Source organism: Heptranchias perlo, chromosome 12 (genome assembly GCF_035084215.1).
Source record: "Heptranchias perlo isolate sHepPer1 chromosome 12, sHepPer1.hap1, whole genome shotgun sequence".
NCBI lineage: Eukaryota > Metazoa > Chordata > Chondrichthyes > Hexanchiformes > Hexanchidae > Heptranchias > Heptranchias perlo.
The window spans coordinates 35047865-35064857 of NC_090336.1; the positions used below are offsets into that span (position 1 = coordinate 35047865).

Genomic DNA, 16993 nt, shown 5'->3' on the forward strand with positions numbered 1-16993 from the left:
GTCAGACAGGGGGTTGAAGGTCATTGAGGAGGTTGTGTAGATGGGAGAAGGAAGTTACAAAGGGACGTTGATAGATTAAGTAAGCGGGCAAAACTATGGCAGATGTGGGGGGGGGGGGGGGGGGGGGAAGTGTGAGATCATCCACTTTGGAGCCAAGAGAGACAAATCAAAATCCCTTCTTAATGGTGAGAGACTAGGAACTGTGGTGAACCAAAGGAATTTGGGTATCCAGGTACACAAATCACTAAAAGTAGTCAAAAATGCTATTGGAACATTGGCCTTTATCTCAAGGGAGCTGGAATACAAAGGGGAGGAAGTTATGCTTCAGTTGTATAGAGCCTTGGTCAGACCCCATCTGGAGTAAAGCGTTCACTTTTGGGCACCACACCTCAAGAAGGATATATTGGCTTTGGAGTAGGTAAAGTGCAGATTCAGCAGAATGATACTAGGGCTTAAAGGGTGAAACTATGAGGACAGGTTGCATAAACTGGGTTTGTATTCCCTAGAGTTTAGAAGGTTGAGGGGTGATCAAAATGTTAAAAGGATTCGATAGATTAGATATGGAGAAACTAATTATTCTGGTGGGGGGAATGCGGAATAAGGGGGCACAATCTTAAAAATTAGAGCTAGGACATTCAGGAGTGAAATCATGAAGCACTGTTTCACACAAAGGGTAGTGGAAAACTGGAACTCTTTCTCCCTCCCCTTCCCTCTCCCCCAATCCCCCCAAAAAAAGGCTGTGGATACTGGGGCAATTGAAATTTTAAAGAGCAAGATCAACAGATATTTCTTAGGTAAGGATATCAAGGGATATGGATCAAAGGTGGGTAAATGGAGGTGAGGTACAGATCAGCCATGACCTAATTAAATGGCAGTACAGGCTTGAGGGTCTGTACGGCTTACTCCTGTTCCTATGTTTCACTATTGCAACCTAGTTCAGGCCTAGCAGATGACCAGCAAATGACAACAACAGCTCATTGTGCCACATTATTTCACTAATTTACTTTTGATAGAAGTCCTCAAAGTTTCAGTAACAAATGAGAAGAGCACGTGTCAGACCAGAAACATTTCTCTTTTTCATGTGGCTGGGAAAATTGTGATTTTAGAAAGGCCACATCCCACTTGGGTGGACGTATTCATTTATTCCATTGTGGGGTTTTTGAATTTTGTGTGTGGTTAAGCAGCAGACTTGTAGGAAATGCTCTCCTGTATGTTTAAACATTTCAGAAATGTTCAAATATGATGGGATTGAAGAATTACTGCAAATTAAAATGTGGATGAAAAACTATTGAGCACATCTACATCAACAAATTGGTTGGTTTTCTGTTTACTTCTGGTATCTATTAAACAGAAACATGTAAAGCCCTTAAAGTCCTCAACAAATCCTAAAAATGCCAAGTCCATTTCTTTTTTGGGGCAAAAGAAAAATTGCACGAAGCTTTTACACAGATATCAGAGAGATATTTACATTGAAACACCACATGTGCACACACACTTGTTAGGTCTACTTCTACTGCAAAGATTCACAGAAGAGCGTGTATTGTTGGAGTAATATTGAAATTACGTGATTGACTGATTAACCTTGGTTAATCTTTTGCATTCAAAGAACATTGCTTGAATTTCAGAGGCATGACCACATGTTCTTTAAAGTGGTTGTGTACCAGAATGAATTTAATATAAAAGCAGCAAATGCTGGAAATAGATAGAAGGCAAATCAGTTAAGATACGATAATGTTACAGGTGCAACCTTTCATCAGATTTCCAGCATGTGTGGTTTTCCTTTATTATCTCTGAATTTAGAATGCTATCTGTTAGTGTTATTGTACCTCATCCATCTGCTTTTCCAAATAAATTTGAGTTCAGCTGTCAACCTGTGCTCTGATCGGTTCTTTGCTAGATCTTGCTCTTATATTCACATTAGTTTTCAGAAATCTACATGTAAAAAGACTAATTATGTCAAAAATGTAACCAAAAATAGGTTCAAAATGTGCAATGCTTTGAGGTCAGCTTCTCAGCTGGATGGTGAAGAGGAAATATTCACTCCTACCAGTGTGAATTGAATCAATTTTGCAAATCTCTCTCACTCTCTCTTTCACCCTCTCCTTTCAGCCTTTCACCTTCTCCCTTTCTCACTATCACCCTCTCGCTTATCCTCTCTCTTACTATTTGGCTGTAGTAGACTTAAGTCAGTTTGTCATGGTGATACCAGAAGTCCCATTTGATGCTTACAGTGCTGTCACAATGTCACAGTTGGTCACTAGAACCTAGCAGCCACCAATAGGTTTGGTGACACACAATCCTTGCTACACATATAATGGAAGCTACACACAGCAGTGATGGAGTTTTTCTCCCAGTTAAAAATATTCTAGTATTCTAATTTTCTTATCAACAAGGCTACTGATTTTCTCTTTTCACAGAAAAATGGATGGAATCATGAAACACAATCCTCAAAGCTCTGGTAAAAAACAATCCTGGAATCCTGTAATAAAAATGGAATTTGACTTATTCAGTCACCATAAACCAGAGGCCCTGATTATAAACAGATGGAATTGTGGAATTTGATCCGTAAAACACTGGTTTAAAAAAAAATCTCAGAATCAAATGTAATGAAATCAGGTTTGACTTGTTCAGTCGCCGTAAACCAATGGCCCTGTTTATCAATTAGGTGAATGGAATCATAGTCCTGTTATAGTGAAATCAGTGACTGGTTATAGTGAGAAGCTGAGTCCTGACTTCTGTTGTTTAGCTTCTAGGGAGTGGTGGAACACACTACATGGATCATTCAAGATTTCTGTTAATCCATGAAGCACATTCCATTTCTCTCTGTAAGCTAAATAGTATATGGCAGAAGTTATTAGGTTCTGCTGCCAGCGTGGAGCCTTGCTAGGGACAGCAAGTAGCCTTGACAGTGTCCTGTGCTCACTTCTAGCGAAGCTCTGTGTTGGTCGTGAAGACTTACATCTTTTGCCTTTGTAAGTCAGTACTCCACTTCTCATCATAATACATTATGACATATGAATAAGTCAAATCTGTATTATTTCATGAGATTATGTGTTATTCAATTCATATAAATTAGGAGACTGGAATTTTCAGGTCACATCTCACTGACTGAATATGTCACACTTTAAAGCATTTTTTTAAATTTCTGTTGCTGCAACTCATTGGTCTGAGGACCATAATCTCTTTCCAAAGTTTGCAGTTACTTTCAGTTCAGGTTCACAATCTCTGAGGAAGTAGAGAATGAGGAAATGGGAGAATCTTTGAATAATGCTTTAGTCTTCATCAGTGATTTTGAGCTGTGCTGAATCTCCTATATCTGAAGCTGAACTCACTGCTTTCTCTGTTTCTCCACATCAGTGGTTTTCAATTTTTTCTGTGTGGAGAATCCACCTGCAAATATTCACACACTCCTAAAGAACTTCTTCAAATATTTACTATTTCCCTTGGGATTCTGTCAAGACTGCTATAAACACATTAACAATGAAAGGATAATCAAAGAAGTAATGGAATCACTTAAAGATGAGAAATATATCTCAGAATATTGAGGAAGACTCAGGAAGAGATAGAAGATATACTTAGCATAATTTTGCAAAACTCCTTGGCAATAGCAATTGTACCAAAGGTCTGGAGGATGACAGATGTTACACCTCTGTTCAATAAAGGGAAAGGGGAATGGCACGGAAATTATAGGTAAATTGGTTTTACGTTGGTTGTAAGTGAAGTTATAGGCCTCGGTTTTCCACTTCTGCACTTACCAGCCTACAATTTCCACCCGTTAAAGGAAATGGGCACAAAACTGTGGGCTGGGAAGTACAGAAGCAGCAAACCCAGGCCCTAGAATCCATAACACTGGATGTTATACTAGATGAAAGACATGGACTAATCAACGACAGTCAGCATGAATTTGCAATGATTAGACTGTGTTTGCCTAAGTTAATTGAATACTTTGAGAAAGTCACACTGCATAGATAAAAGGAATTCAATGGATGTTGTATATGTGGATTTTCAGAAGGTGTCACTGCAATACTATATTCACAGGGCACTATAATAATCAAAGAAACCCGAGATGTAAGCGTATGAAATATTTCAAACGTTTAACAATTCTCTATGCATGAGGTAATGGAGAGGGTTGATGAGGGTAGTGCAGTTGATGTTGTGTATATGGACTTTCAAAAGGCATTTGATAAAGTACCACATAATAGACTTGATAGTAAAATTGAAACCCATGGAATTAAAGAGGCAGTGGCTGCGTGGAAACGAAATTGGCTAAAGGACAGAAAGCAGAGAGTAGTGGTAAACGGTTGTTTTTCAGGCTGGAGGGAAGTGTTCAGTGGTGCCCCCCAGGGGTTGGTTTTGGGACCAATTGCTCTTTTTAATATATAAACACATGACCTGGACTTGGGTATAGGGGGCATAATTTCAAAGTTTGCAGATGGCACGAAACTTGGAAATGTAGTAAACATAGAGGAGGATAGTAACAGACTTCAGGAGGACATACAGACTGATGAAATGGGCAGACACATGGCAGATGCAATTTAACACAGAGAAGTGTGAAGTGATTCATTTTGGTAGGAAGCATGAGGTGAGGCAATATAAGTTAAATGGTACAATTTTAAAGGGGGTGCAGAGGGACCTGGGGGTGGACACACACAAGTCTTTGAAGGTAGCTGGACAAGTTAAGAAGGCTGTCAAAAAGGCACACGGGATCCTTGGCTTTATAAATAGAGGCGCTGAGTACAAAAGCAAGGAAGTTATGCTAAACCTTTATAAAACACTGGCTAGGCCCCAGCTGGGGTATTGTGGTCAATTCTGGGCACCAAACTTTAGGAAGGACGTCAAGGCCTTAAAGAGGGTGCAGAGAAGATTTACTGGAATGGTACCAGGGGTAAAAGACTTCAGTTACATGGAGAGACTGGAGAAACTGGGATTGTTCTCCTAAGAGCAGAGAAGGTTAAGGGGAGATTGGATAGAGTTGTTCAAAATCATGAAGGGTTTTGATAGAGTAAATATGTAGAAACTGTTTCCAGTTACAGAAGGGTCGATAACCACACAATTTTGTAACCTTCTGAACTTGAGGGGCAGCTGGAGTCACTGCAGAGCATAAGGGAGGCTGAAGGTTTCCTGGATCGTACGTTCCAGGAAGTGGTCACCCCGCAGCCACAGAGAGTTCAGGATAGCAAGTGGGTGGCCATCTGGAAGGGTAGGAAGAGGCAGGTAGTGCAGGAATCTTCTGTGTGTGTGGCACACTCAAAACCGGTATTCAGCATAGAATACCAGTGAGGGTGACAACACCTCGAAGGACTGCAGTCCTGATCATGGCACCATGGGGCAAAGGACTGCACAGCGGGGCACAGTGAAGTGTAGTCTTAGGGGATTCGATAGTCAGGGGGACAGACAGGCGTTTCTGTGACTGTCAACTTGAGTCCTGCATGGCGTGTTGCCTCCGTGATGCCAGGGTAAAGGACATCATGGGGAGGGTGCAGAACATTCTGCGGGGGGAAGGGGAACAGCCAGAAGTTGTGGCCCATGTGGGTACCAAAGACATAGGAAAGAAAGGGATGAAATCCTGCGGTTAGAGTTTCAGGAGCTAGGGAGGAAGTTAAAAAGCTGCACCACAAAAGGTAATAATCTCTGGATTACTCCCAGAGCCACGCGCTAGTGAGTACAGAAATAGGAAGATAAGGCAGGTTAATGCGTGGCTAGAGACATGGTGCAAGAGGGAGGGCTTCAGATTTTTAGGATAATGGGACCAGTTCTGCGGCAGAAAGGTCCTGTTCAAGACGGACAGGTTGCACCTCAACAGAGCTGGGACCAATGTCCTCGTGGGGAGATTCACTGGTGCTGTGGAGGAGGGTTTAAACTAATTTGGCAGGTGGGTGGACATCAGGATGGAGCATCAGGCAGGAGAAACAAGATGCACAAAAGATTGGGAGAGTCAGATAGCACTAGTGTAAGAAATAGTACAGTATTAGATGGGATCAGACTAAGAGAGAAAACGAGAAGGTCTAAGGTAGGTTTAGAGTACACGTGTGTAAACGCACAAAGGGTGGTAAATAAGGTGGTGAGCTACAGGTGCAAATAGCCACATGGGAATATGATGTAGTGGTGATAACGGAGAACTAGCTCAAAAATAGACAGGATTGGGGACTAAATATTCCTGAATGCAAGGTGTTCAGGAAAGATAGGAAAGAAAAAAAGAAGGGGGATGGCAATATTGATTAAGGAGAATATTGCAGTGCTGGAGAGAGAGGATGTCCTTGAGGGATCAAAGACAGAAGAGGGGGAGGAATTTCTGGAGTGCATTCAGGAGAACTTTCTTGATCAGTATGTTTCCGGCCCAAAGAGGAAGGAGGCATTGCTGGATCTAGTTCTGAGGAATGAAGTGGAGCAAGTGTCAGCAGGGGAACATTTAAGGAACAGTGATCATAGTCATAAGGTTTAGATTTGTTATGGAATAGGACAAGGAGCAATCTAAAGTAAAAAATACTTAATTGGAGGAGGGCCAATTTCAGTGGGCTGAGAATGGATCTGGCCGGGGTAAATTGGAATTAAAGATTGGCAGGCAAAACTGTAATTCAACAGTGGGTGGCCTTTAAATAGGAAATGGTTCGGGTACAGTCTGGGCACATTCGCACGAGGGAGAAAGGTAGGGCAACCAAAGCCAGAACTCTCTGGTTGATGAAAGAGATAGAGAGTGAGATGAAGCAGAAAAAGGGGGCGTATGACAGATGTCAGGTTGATAATAAAAGTGAGAACCAGGCTGAATATGGAAAGTACAGAAGAGAAGTGAAAAAGGAAATAGAGGGGCAAAGAGAGAGTATGAGATTTGATTGGCGGCTAACATAAGAGAGAATCCAAAAGTCTTCTATAGGCATATAAATAGTAAATGGGTAGTAAGAGGAGGGGTGGGGCTGATTAGGAACCAAAAAGGAGATCTATGCATGGAGACAGAGGGCATGGCTGAGGTACTAAATGAATACTTTGGATCTGTCTTTACCAGACCGGAAGAAGATGCTGTCAAAGTCACAGTAAAAGCGGAGGTAGTTGAGATACTGGATTGGTTAAAAATTGATAAAGAGGAGGAACTAGAAAGGCTGGCTGTACTTTTTTAAAAATTCGTTCATGGGATGTGGGTGTCGCTGGCGAGGCCAGCATTTATTGCCCATCCCTAATTGCTCGAGAAGGTGGTGATGAGCCGCCTTCTTGAACCGCTGCAGTCCGTGTGGTGAAGGTTCTCCCAAAGTGCTGTTAGGTAGGGAGTTCCAGGATTTTGACCCAGCGACGATGAAGGAACGGCGATATATTTCCAAGTTGGGATGGCATATGACTTGGAGGGGAACGTGCCACACAAGTGCCAGGCAATGACCATCTCCAACAAGAGAGAGTCTAACCACCTCCCCTTGACATTCAACGGCATTACCATTGCCAAATCCCCCACCAACAACATCCTGGGGGTCACCATTGACCAGAAACTTAACTGGACCAGCCACATAAATACTGTGGTTACAAGAGCAGGTCAGAGGCTGGGTATTCTGCGGCGAGTGACTCACCTCCTGACTCCCCAAAGCCTTTCCACCATCTACAAGGCACAAGTCAGGAGTGTGATGGAATACTCTCCACTTGCCTGGATGAGTGCAGCTCCAACAACACTCAAGAAGCTTGACACCATCCAGGACAAAGCAGCCTGCTTGATTGGCACCCCACCCACCACCCTAAACATTCACTCCCTTCACCACCAGCGCACTGTGGCTGCAGTGTGTACCATTCACAGATGCACTGCAGCAACTCACCAAGGCTTCTTCGACAGCACCTCCCAAACCCACGACATCTACCCCCTAGAAGGACAAGGGCAGCAGGCACATGGGAACAACACCACCTGCACATTCCCCTCCAAGTCACACACCACCCCAACTTGGAAATATATCGCCATTCCTTCATCGTCGCTGGGTCAAAATCCTGGAACTTCCTTCCTAACAGCACTGTGGGAGAACCTTCACCACACGGACTGCAGTAGTTCAAGAAGGTGGCTCACCACCACCTTCTCAAGAGCAATTAGGGATGGGCAATAAATGCTGGCCTTACCAGCGATGCCCACATCCCATGAACAAATTTTTAAAAAATCTAAAGGGGGTGCAGGAACAGAGAGACCTGGGGGTATATGTGCGCAAATCTTTGAAGGTGGCAGGACAGGCTGAGAAATTGGTTAAAAAAACATATGGGATTCTGGGCTTTATAAATAGAGGCATAGAGTACAAAAGCAAGGAAGTTATGTTCAACCTTTATAAATCACTGGTTCGGCCACAACTGGAGTATTGTGTCCAATTCTGGGAACCACACTTTAGGAAGGATGTGAAGGCCTTAGAGAGGCTGCAGAAAAGATTTACTGGAATGATTCCAGAGATGAGGGACTTCGCTTACTTGGATTGACTGGAGAAACTGGGGTTGTTCTCCTTAGAGCAGAGAGGTTGAGATGAGATTTGATCGAAGTGTTCAAAGTCATGAAGGGTTTAGATAAAGTAAATAAAGAGAAACTGTTCCCATTGGCGGAAAGGTCGAGAACCAGAGGACACAGATTTAAGGCAAAAGAACCAAAGGCGACGTGAGGAAAACCTTTTTATGCAGTGGGTAGTTATGATCTGGAATGTTCTGCCTGAAAGGGTGGTGGAAGCAGATTCAATCGTGGCTTTCAAAAAGGAATTAGATAAATACTTGAAGGGAAAAAATTTGCAGGGCCGAGTGGAAAGAGTGAGGGTATTGGACTAACTGGATTGCTCTTACAAAGAGCCGGCATGGGCTCGATGGGTTGAATGGCCTCCTCCTGTGCTACAACCATTCTATGATAACCAGAGGACGCAGATTGAACATAACTGGCAGAAGAACCAGAGGCAACATGAGAATCTTTTTTTTAAGTAGCAAGTTGTTATGATCCGGAATGTGCTGCCTGAAAGTATAGCGGAAACAGATTCAATAATAACTTTCAAAAGGGAACTGGATAAATACTTGAAGGGGAAACATTTGCAGGGTTAAGGGGAAAGAGCAGAGGAATTGGATTAATTGGATAGCTCTTTCAAAGAGCTGGCACAGGCACAATGGGCTGAATGGCCTCCTTCTGTGTTTTATCCTTCTGTGATTCTGTGATTCTATGTAGTCTGACTGGCATAGCCTCTTCATAATTTTCTTGAGAATTATTAAGAATGAAAGGCTGTGCATGCTCGTGGTTAGAAACTTGAAAAAACGATTCACTTTAATTTATCTGTCTTAAAATGCTGATGCTGTCTTTTTTGTGCCTACTCCATCATTTGCAGCTCGAACTCCCGAGCAGTTTAACGAGTCCTCTCAAACACTGCACAACTACCTTAGTGACCTTGTAATTTGCTTGCAAAGTTCAAAATTCCTGTTCAGACATAATTGCTACTCCTCTAGTTTCAATCCTTAATCTCGTTCAATTTAAAACCACAGAGTTTTTCAGCCCACAGTGTTTTAAAGGGAACTTTGTATAAGGTTCAAGTTCTAAGTTTTGAAATAGAGCTGACAAGAGATTAATTCATTACAGTTTTCTCTGACAGAAAAAAAATGTGAAAAGGCAATGATGCCTCAGAAGGGACCTTATAAAATGTTAATTTAGTTGGAGAAGATAAACGAGTAAACAGTACTTTGGGACACATCAAGGAAACATGATGAGATTCCCATCTGATAAGTGTAAGTTTAGGGCAGACACCCTAAAGTCTCTTTACACAGAGGGTGATCAAAAGTTAGAACAGGTTGCCAGGAACAGTGGCTGAGACCAGGACATTGAAATCATTTAAGAAACAGTCAGGAGCCGTAATGGGGAGATGGTGGAGCTGGTATTCTGGAAGGGTGAAATTAAAATGAGCCAAAGTGCCTTCTTCAACCAAACCCATCTTGTGAAGTATTTTTTTGTAGTACTACAGATGAAGCAAATTTTACTACATTTTATGTAGACGAACACTGGTGACTCATTAGTGGAGAAGGGTGCAGTCAGTGGTTTATGGATCTCTAGGTTAAATTATCTGAAGCTCATGAGAAGCCATGCTATTTCAGTAAGCGTGCAGAGACAGTGTGATTACCCCCTTTTGCAAGTATTTTAATCTGTCAGAGCTGACATTTCTTTTACTTTTTATTTTCTTTAGTTTTCCCCTCATCTATTCCCTCCCTTACCCCACTGCCATCTCCGTGCATTCTCTTCCAATTGGAACGGTGGGCCTAGATTTTCCGATCAGCAATGTCTTAATGCCAGCGCTATTCAACTTAAAATGAATGGTTTAACATTGTTAAGATTATGGTAATTGGAAAATCTGGGCTATCAAGTCCTCTGTTGGCATCTGTCATCAAAACTGTTGCATGCTGAGCTGATGAGATGTCATCTGCTAAGTGCTTGTTTGTTGGACAAATTCTCTGTTTCCTTAAGTAAGGCTCTGGCCACAAATGCATAATTTATCAGTGTCTTTGCCCAAATTCAATGTTTGCTTCCATAACTACTGGCAGACACTCAGGATTACATAATGAAGGACCTTTAACAAAAAAATGTGCATCAAAATACACAAGGCTATGTGGAGCACTCACTGTGCTGGGGTTGAGGGTCAGTAAGCATGGTCTATATATTTCTTCATAAACAAAATACAGTGAATGCTGGCATAGTGTCACTGCTATGCCACTTATGAGGCTGTGGTATTAGTGGCAAGGTGGGGGGGGGTGGTGGGGGGAGAAAGAGGAGCTGGTTTGCCACTAAATAAAACTTTTAACATTTATTTGGTGTCAGTTGCATTAATTGGTCTTCCCATGGTCCTGCCTCTTCCACAGCAAAACGTTGTGAAAATCCTGAATGAGTATTATCTGGGCCATGAGAGATCATAATATGGTACTTGATTTCAGTGCAGCTAAATAAAAAATACTACTTAGCAGCGACACTTTAGCAACCTGTGTTGGCAGCAAGACAGAGGTTCTAATTGTCAACACTGAGTATTAGGCTCATGGCGATGTGAATGATCATCCTCGTCCTCAAGGTAATTTTACTTCCAGTTTAACTACTGACACTTAACATTGGGAGGGCTACATTTCAGGATCTAAATAATGGAGTATGAGAAGAAGGCACAAAAAAAGATTTATTAAACTGATAAAATCATGGTCACCAGCGGCATCTCCAAGATGCTGCAGAATGAGCTTTCATCTTTTGTACCAGCCAGAACCCTTGATTGGTATTCATCAATGAAGAAGTGGCAGCAGCTCATAATACTGTGTTTGACACTGCAGATGTTCAGCTGTAGAGTCCAAACCACATAGAAATGAGTACTGAGGTGCACATCAGGTGTGTATCATACAGGTGATTTAAACGGTTTATATGATCCATATGCTGGAAAAATTAATTCAGCGTCTTTGTTCCAACCAGGCTGTCAGGTTACAGGCTGGCCACTGGGTGACTAGGGCTATCCTCTTCAGACTTGGCTCATGGTTCCCATCAGGAACCCAGGCACAGCTGCAGACCTGGCCTACAACAAGAGCCATGCTGCCACCAGAAATCTCATCGAGCAGCCAGTCAGCGTGCTCAGGCAACGGTTCCACTGCCTCGACCATTCGGGAGGAGCTTTGCAGTACAGCAAGTATCCAGATTTGTGGTCGCCTGCTGCATGCTCCATAACTTTGCTATCATGAGGGACCAGCCCATATCACTAGTACCTTGATGCAGAGTAAAGAGAGCTTTACTCTGTATCTCTCCTGGCTTTACCTGACTTGGGAGTGATTAATGCCACCACTGGAAATGGAAATGTTCCATTTTCCCAGCACTAGCATCACGCTGGTAAACACAAAATTTGCAATTTGTTTTATTTATATTAAATTCACATTTCTGCAGCCGATAAATGATTTACATTGTGCAACACGTTCAAATGTGAATTTTGAATAAACGGAGCATCATGTCATTTACAGCATTATAAAAAGGTATGTTACTGAAGGTCACAGCTCAGGTAGCATAGTGTTCACAACCTATGCATTGATTACGTGTGAAGGAATTCCTCAGACTACTATCACTGTGCACGACCGAGGGTTGTCGACTGGCACACTCGAAGGTCAAGGAGAACGTGCTGCGGGGTGCACTGAGGTGAGATGCGACCTACGCAAAGGCTCTATGGGGAAAGGCCACTGTGTAAGGCCACCCCACCCTGTAATGCACAGAATGTATTAAAAATTGTAACAATAAGATCATAGTGTATATGATCTGTACTGCATTGCTTTGATCTACTATGCTGCATTTTGTGCCCCTTATTTGAACTGTGTGTAAACAGCGTGTATCTTTAAATTTTATGGAATAAAGTATGTTTTGAAATTAAAAAAACTATCACTGGTGCAAAGTCCTGTGTCCATGCCTATTTACAGCTACACCTATTTCAAATCAGGAAAAGATTATTTTTACAATGCTTTTAATTATTTTTGCCAACTATTTCCATGAAGTTGATAATATTGGTGTTTAATCTAGTATAATTAAAAGGCCTCTCCATCATCACTGAGACCAAAGCGCTGAACATTCTTGGCTGGATGCAACACCGGATATTCAGTTGTTAAGAGTGAAAGGTTCAGCCATTGCCCCCTCTGGCAGGGGTGACTTTGCCCCACAGCTGAAACTCTTCTTCAATAGGAAATCTTGGGCATATTCCAAATCTGTAACTGGAACTTCTGTTGGCTTTGCCAGGAGAATACTGACTTTGTAAGTTGAGGCCATTTTGTGTTTGGGATAAAATGCAAACAAAATGAAGTTCATGGATTCTTCCAAAATTTGTGGGAATAGTTTACTTTTAGGCTGATTTATGGGAACAAATAATAACAACAACTTGCATTTATATAGCACCTTTAACGTAGTAAAACTTCCCAAGACGCTTCACAGGAGCGATTATCAAACAAAATTTGACACCGAGCCACATAAGGAGATCTTAGGACAAGAGGTAGGTTTTAAGGAGCATCTTAATGGAGGAGAGAGAGGCAGACAGGTTTAGGGAGGGAATTCCAGAGCTGACGGCCTAGGCAGTTGAAGGCATGGCCACCCATGATGGAGCGATTAAAATCAGGGATGCACAAGAGGCAAGAATTGGAGGAGCGCAGAGATCTCGGTGGGTTGTAGGGCTGGAGGAGGTTACAGAGATAGGGAGGGGCGAGGCCATGGAGGGATTTGAAAATAAGGATGAGAATTTTAAAATCGAGGTGTTGCCAGACCGGGAGCACAGGGTTGATGGGTGAACAGGACGTGGTGCGAGTTAGGATAAGGGCAGTAGAGTTATGAATGAGCTCAAGTTTACAGAGGGTGGAAGTTGGGAGGCCGGCCAGGAGAGCATTGAAATAGTCAAGTCTCGAGGTAACAAAGGCATTCATGGATGAGGGTTTCAGCAGCAGATGAGCTGAGGCAGGGGTGGAGACGGCCAATGTGACAAAGGTGGAAGTAGGCTGTCTTGGTGATGGAGCGGATATGTGGTCGGAACCTCATCTCAGGGTCAAATAGGACGGCAAGGTCGCGAATGGACTGATTCAGATAGTCAGGTAAATATCTTCCTGGAAGAAAGGTGAAAGAAAATCTCTCTGGCAGTAAATTAAACTTTTCCAGCTGCAGTTTCTGGGCCCCTATCCTCTGGATTGTTGATTGTGCCAAATAAATTTGAAATTGTGATTTGAGCACACTCCAGTTCAAACACCTGGAATCGTTAATGCAAATGAAGTTTCAATGTTGGAAGCTTACATTTCCACTAATGCACTTTACAACCTTCCCTTTTTTAACTCTCTAAGTAAATTCACTGCCCAGTGTGCCATTTAGCAATGCAGACCAGAAAGGTCCCAGGTTCAATGTTTGGTCTGTGCTGAATTAGCTGATCTCATCCATGGGCAGTACTTGGGTACTTGATTGCATTAGCGCCCCTGATCCAGATGCGGGTGGGGAAATTAGGCAGGCTTCATGTTCCTGATGACTATTCAGTTACCCCTGCTGGAAGGCACATGTGTGGCCATTTGGGCAAGGTAGCAAAGAATGATTGGCCCCTGTATTACAACAGTGACTTCAAAAGATCCCTTGGAAGTTCTCCCAGTGTCCTGGCTGATATTTATCCCTCAATCAACAACATTAAAACAGATTATCTGGTCATTTACCTCATTGCTGATTGTGGGGCATTGCTGCCTGCAAATTGGCTGCCACGTTTCCTACATTACAACAGTGACTATATTTCAAAAGTACTTAATTGGTTGTAAAGCATTTTGGAATGTCCTGAGGGTGTGAAAGGTGCTATATAAATGCAAGTCTGTCTTTCTTTCTGTGGAATTGTATGCTTCAAGAGCCAGTGCCTTGAGGCAAGCAGGAGAGCAAAATGGGGTGAGGGAGGGTCAAATTTTGGAAAATCATGTGATCTTTGAATAAATGTCAATGAAACCCACAATAAAACAGTACAAGGAATGACCTGCTTCCCATGTGACGGATGGAGGAATTTTCAGAATTGATGCTTGAAATTTGAGGCATTCTCTGAGAATTAAAAAAAATCGGAGATACATGGCACTCATGTCCTCACTCGGATTTTACAGATTGCTGCTGGTCAGCAAATTCATACTGAAGGTTTTCTGTTTGGTTTTAAACGCAGCAGACTCCCAACAGATACAATGAGGTAGATTTTTGTTTTCACTGCACGGACAGTTATTTAGCGGAACAGATCGTCTGGTCACCCCGTCCGTTTTTCATCCCACTGAACTCAATGTCCGTGAGGTAAAGATAAAAATTTACCTCAATAGGTCAAAAAGTTGCATGTACCAGCTCAGTGTGCACCGTTCATGACTCCATAAGAAGCAGGATTGGAACTTGGTAACAATCTAACCATATTAGGCTGTTGCCAAGACATTGCTTATATGTGGCTGATGATATATAAATGAATCTACTGCTTTTACTTTTTCAACTAAAGGTGATTTGAGTTACAAACATGGTTAATGTAGTGATATACCACTTCTCTGACATAACCTAAAAAGTTGTTATTTTAGTTCTGGACAAAAATAATTATATTTCCAGGAAAACTGATTCTTGTTCTTGTGTATTGTGTTAATTTTGAAAATGTTGATCACCTTTGGGGCCTATTAAGTGATATTTACTGAAAATATTAAGACACAGTGGCTAAGTGATTCAGGTAAAACTATCCCGAGTGTGACTTTTGTCAGATCTCTGATGGGAAGCTGCTTCCTAATCCTTGATTAGCAGGAACCCCTCATCTCTCTGATAGTTACTGAAAAAGTGAGCGAAAGTTTACCATTCAAGGTGTAACATTGTACCTTTGAAAAGAGGGTGAAGCAGCCCAGACGACTGATGACACAATAAACCTCTGGCAAGCGAGGACCTTTTCCACTCGGCTGAAATTAAAAGAAAAAAGTTATAAAAATTGAAGAGACTCGACCTACAGTGATAAAGATACCTGCTTTATAATATTAAAAATACTAATCTTTCACTAAAGATACCTGCTTTATAATAAAAATACTCACCCTACAGTATTAAAGATACCTGTTTCATAGTATTAAAGATACTTGCCCACCAATATTACTCACCCTACAGTATTAAAGATACTCGCCCTGTCAAATTTTGTTTGAAAATCGCTCATGTGAAGCGCCTTGGGATGTTTTACTACATTAAAGGTGCTACATAAATGCAAGTTATTTATAATTATAAAGCATTCAGTTATGAAAAAAACGAGACACATATTACTTGCAACTAACTAATTGCATGTTGTCCCTTTTAACAAAAGCTACAAATAGGATTTTCTAATCGAAGAGCGTTATCTTGATACTCACGGATTGAGACCACTGTATTATAATATTCATTGTCCTTCGGGTATCTATTTTTTTTAAATTAAGAGAAAAGACTAGGAGAGAAGCCAAGACAGGAAGTAGTGATTAGATGATGCCAAGTTGAATTTTAAAACTTGTAAATTGTGGGGAGAAGGGAAGACTAAAGAAATTAAGGAATTCCACAATTTTGAGGTTCTGGGAAAGAATGAGTTTGAGTGAGTAACTGTGCAATGGATTTTGATTTTAATACTGAGGTTGCAGGGAGGAGGAAGAAAAGCATGCAGGATGCTGTATATGGAGTTTAGGAGGAAGAAGAAAGAAAAGTTCAGAGGAGCAGTGACCTTGCACACCTTGTGCTATAGCTACAGTCAAAAGGCAAAAGATTTCATTTGATTGCCAGGAAGCATATGTTAATGAAGATATTAATAGATCCAAGCTAGTTGGTGGAGTTCACATCTGACTGAAGAGATGAATCTCTTTCCCTTATTAGGTATTGAACTGCTCCTGAAAGCACTGACTGATTAAATCAACTATGTAAAGTTTTTGCTTAAAATCACACTGTCAAATCCACTGGAATGTCGACACCTTGCCAGGGGCCTTGGATATCCACCAGCCCATAGCTGTCTTTGGTAAATGCCAATAAAAACACTTTGTCCTAGGAACATCTATATGAATTAAAACAAAACTAATGAAAAACTAGATTTTTTTTCATAACTCTGATGGATCTTAAGTAAAAAGATTAGGGCCTGGAATTTCCTCAAAGCTGCTTTCGCTATGCCGCCGTAACTAAAATGGAAGTGCGGCGGGAACCCTGTTTACGCACATAAACGGAGCTTCCGCCAAACTTCCAGTGAAGTTACGGTGACAGAGCAGTAGCAGCTCTGAGAAAGTCTCCTGCCCACCAAATACAGAACAAGCCAATTAACTTTATTGACATTTTGTCTAGCTTTAATCATCCCACTCGTTTTTCTTCCTTCCCTAAAAAAAAATCATGAACATCTGCCAATACATATACTCATCCAGCTGGCCAGGTGAAGCAGTCAACGCCATCCAATCACACCAAGGATGGTTCATATTTACAATGGTTAGGGTTGCTGCTGGATCAGATTGTGTTGAATTGTGTCAACTCCCTGGTGTCAGACAATCTGTCTCCATGAGATATTGGGCCTGTAGGCACCAGTCA

The 16993-nt window shown here is 41.9% G+C and overlaps 1 protein-coding gene across 3 annotated transcripts in view; it reads right to left on the reverse strand.

Moving 5' to 3' along the window:
- dennd2b (DENN domain containing 2B) overlaps positions 1 to 16993 on the reverse strand; it is a 378850-nt gene that overhangs the window by 51832 nt on the left and 310025 nt on the right. For all 3 annotated transcript variants that reach the window (XM_067993945.1, XM_067993943.1, XM_067993944.1), the window contains exon 12: positions 15301 to 15378. In XM_067993945.1, the coding sequence (XP_067850046.1) occupies positions 15301 to 15378 (78 nt within the window). The remainder of the gene's footprint in view (positions 1 to 15300; positions 15379 to 16993) is intronic.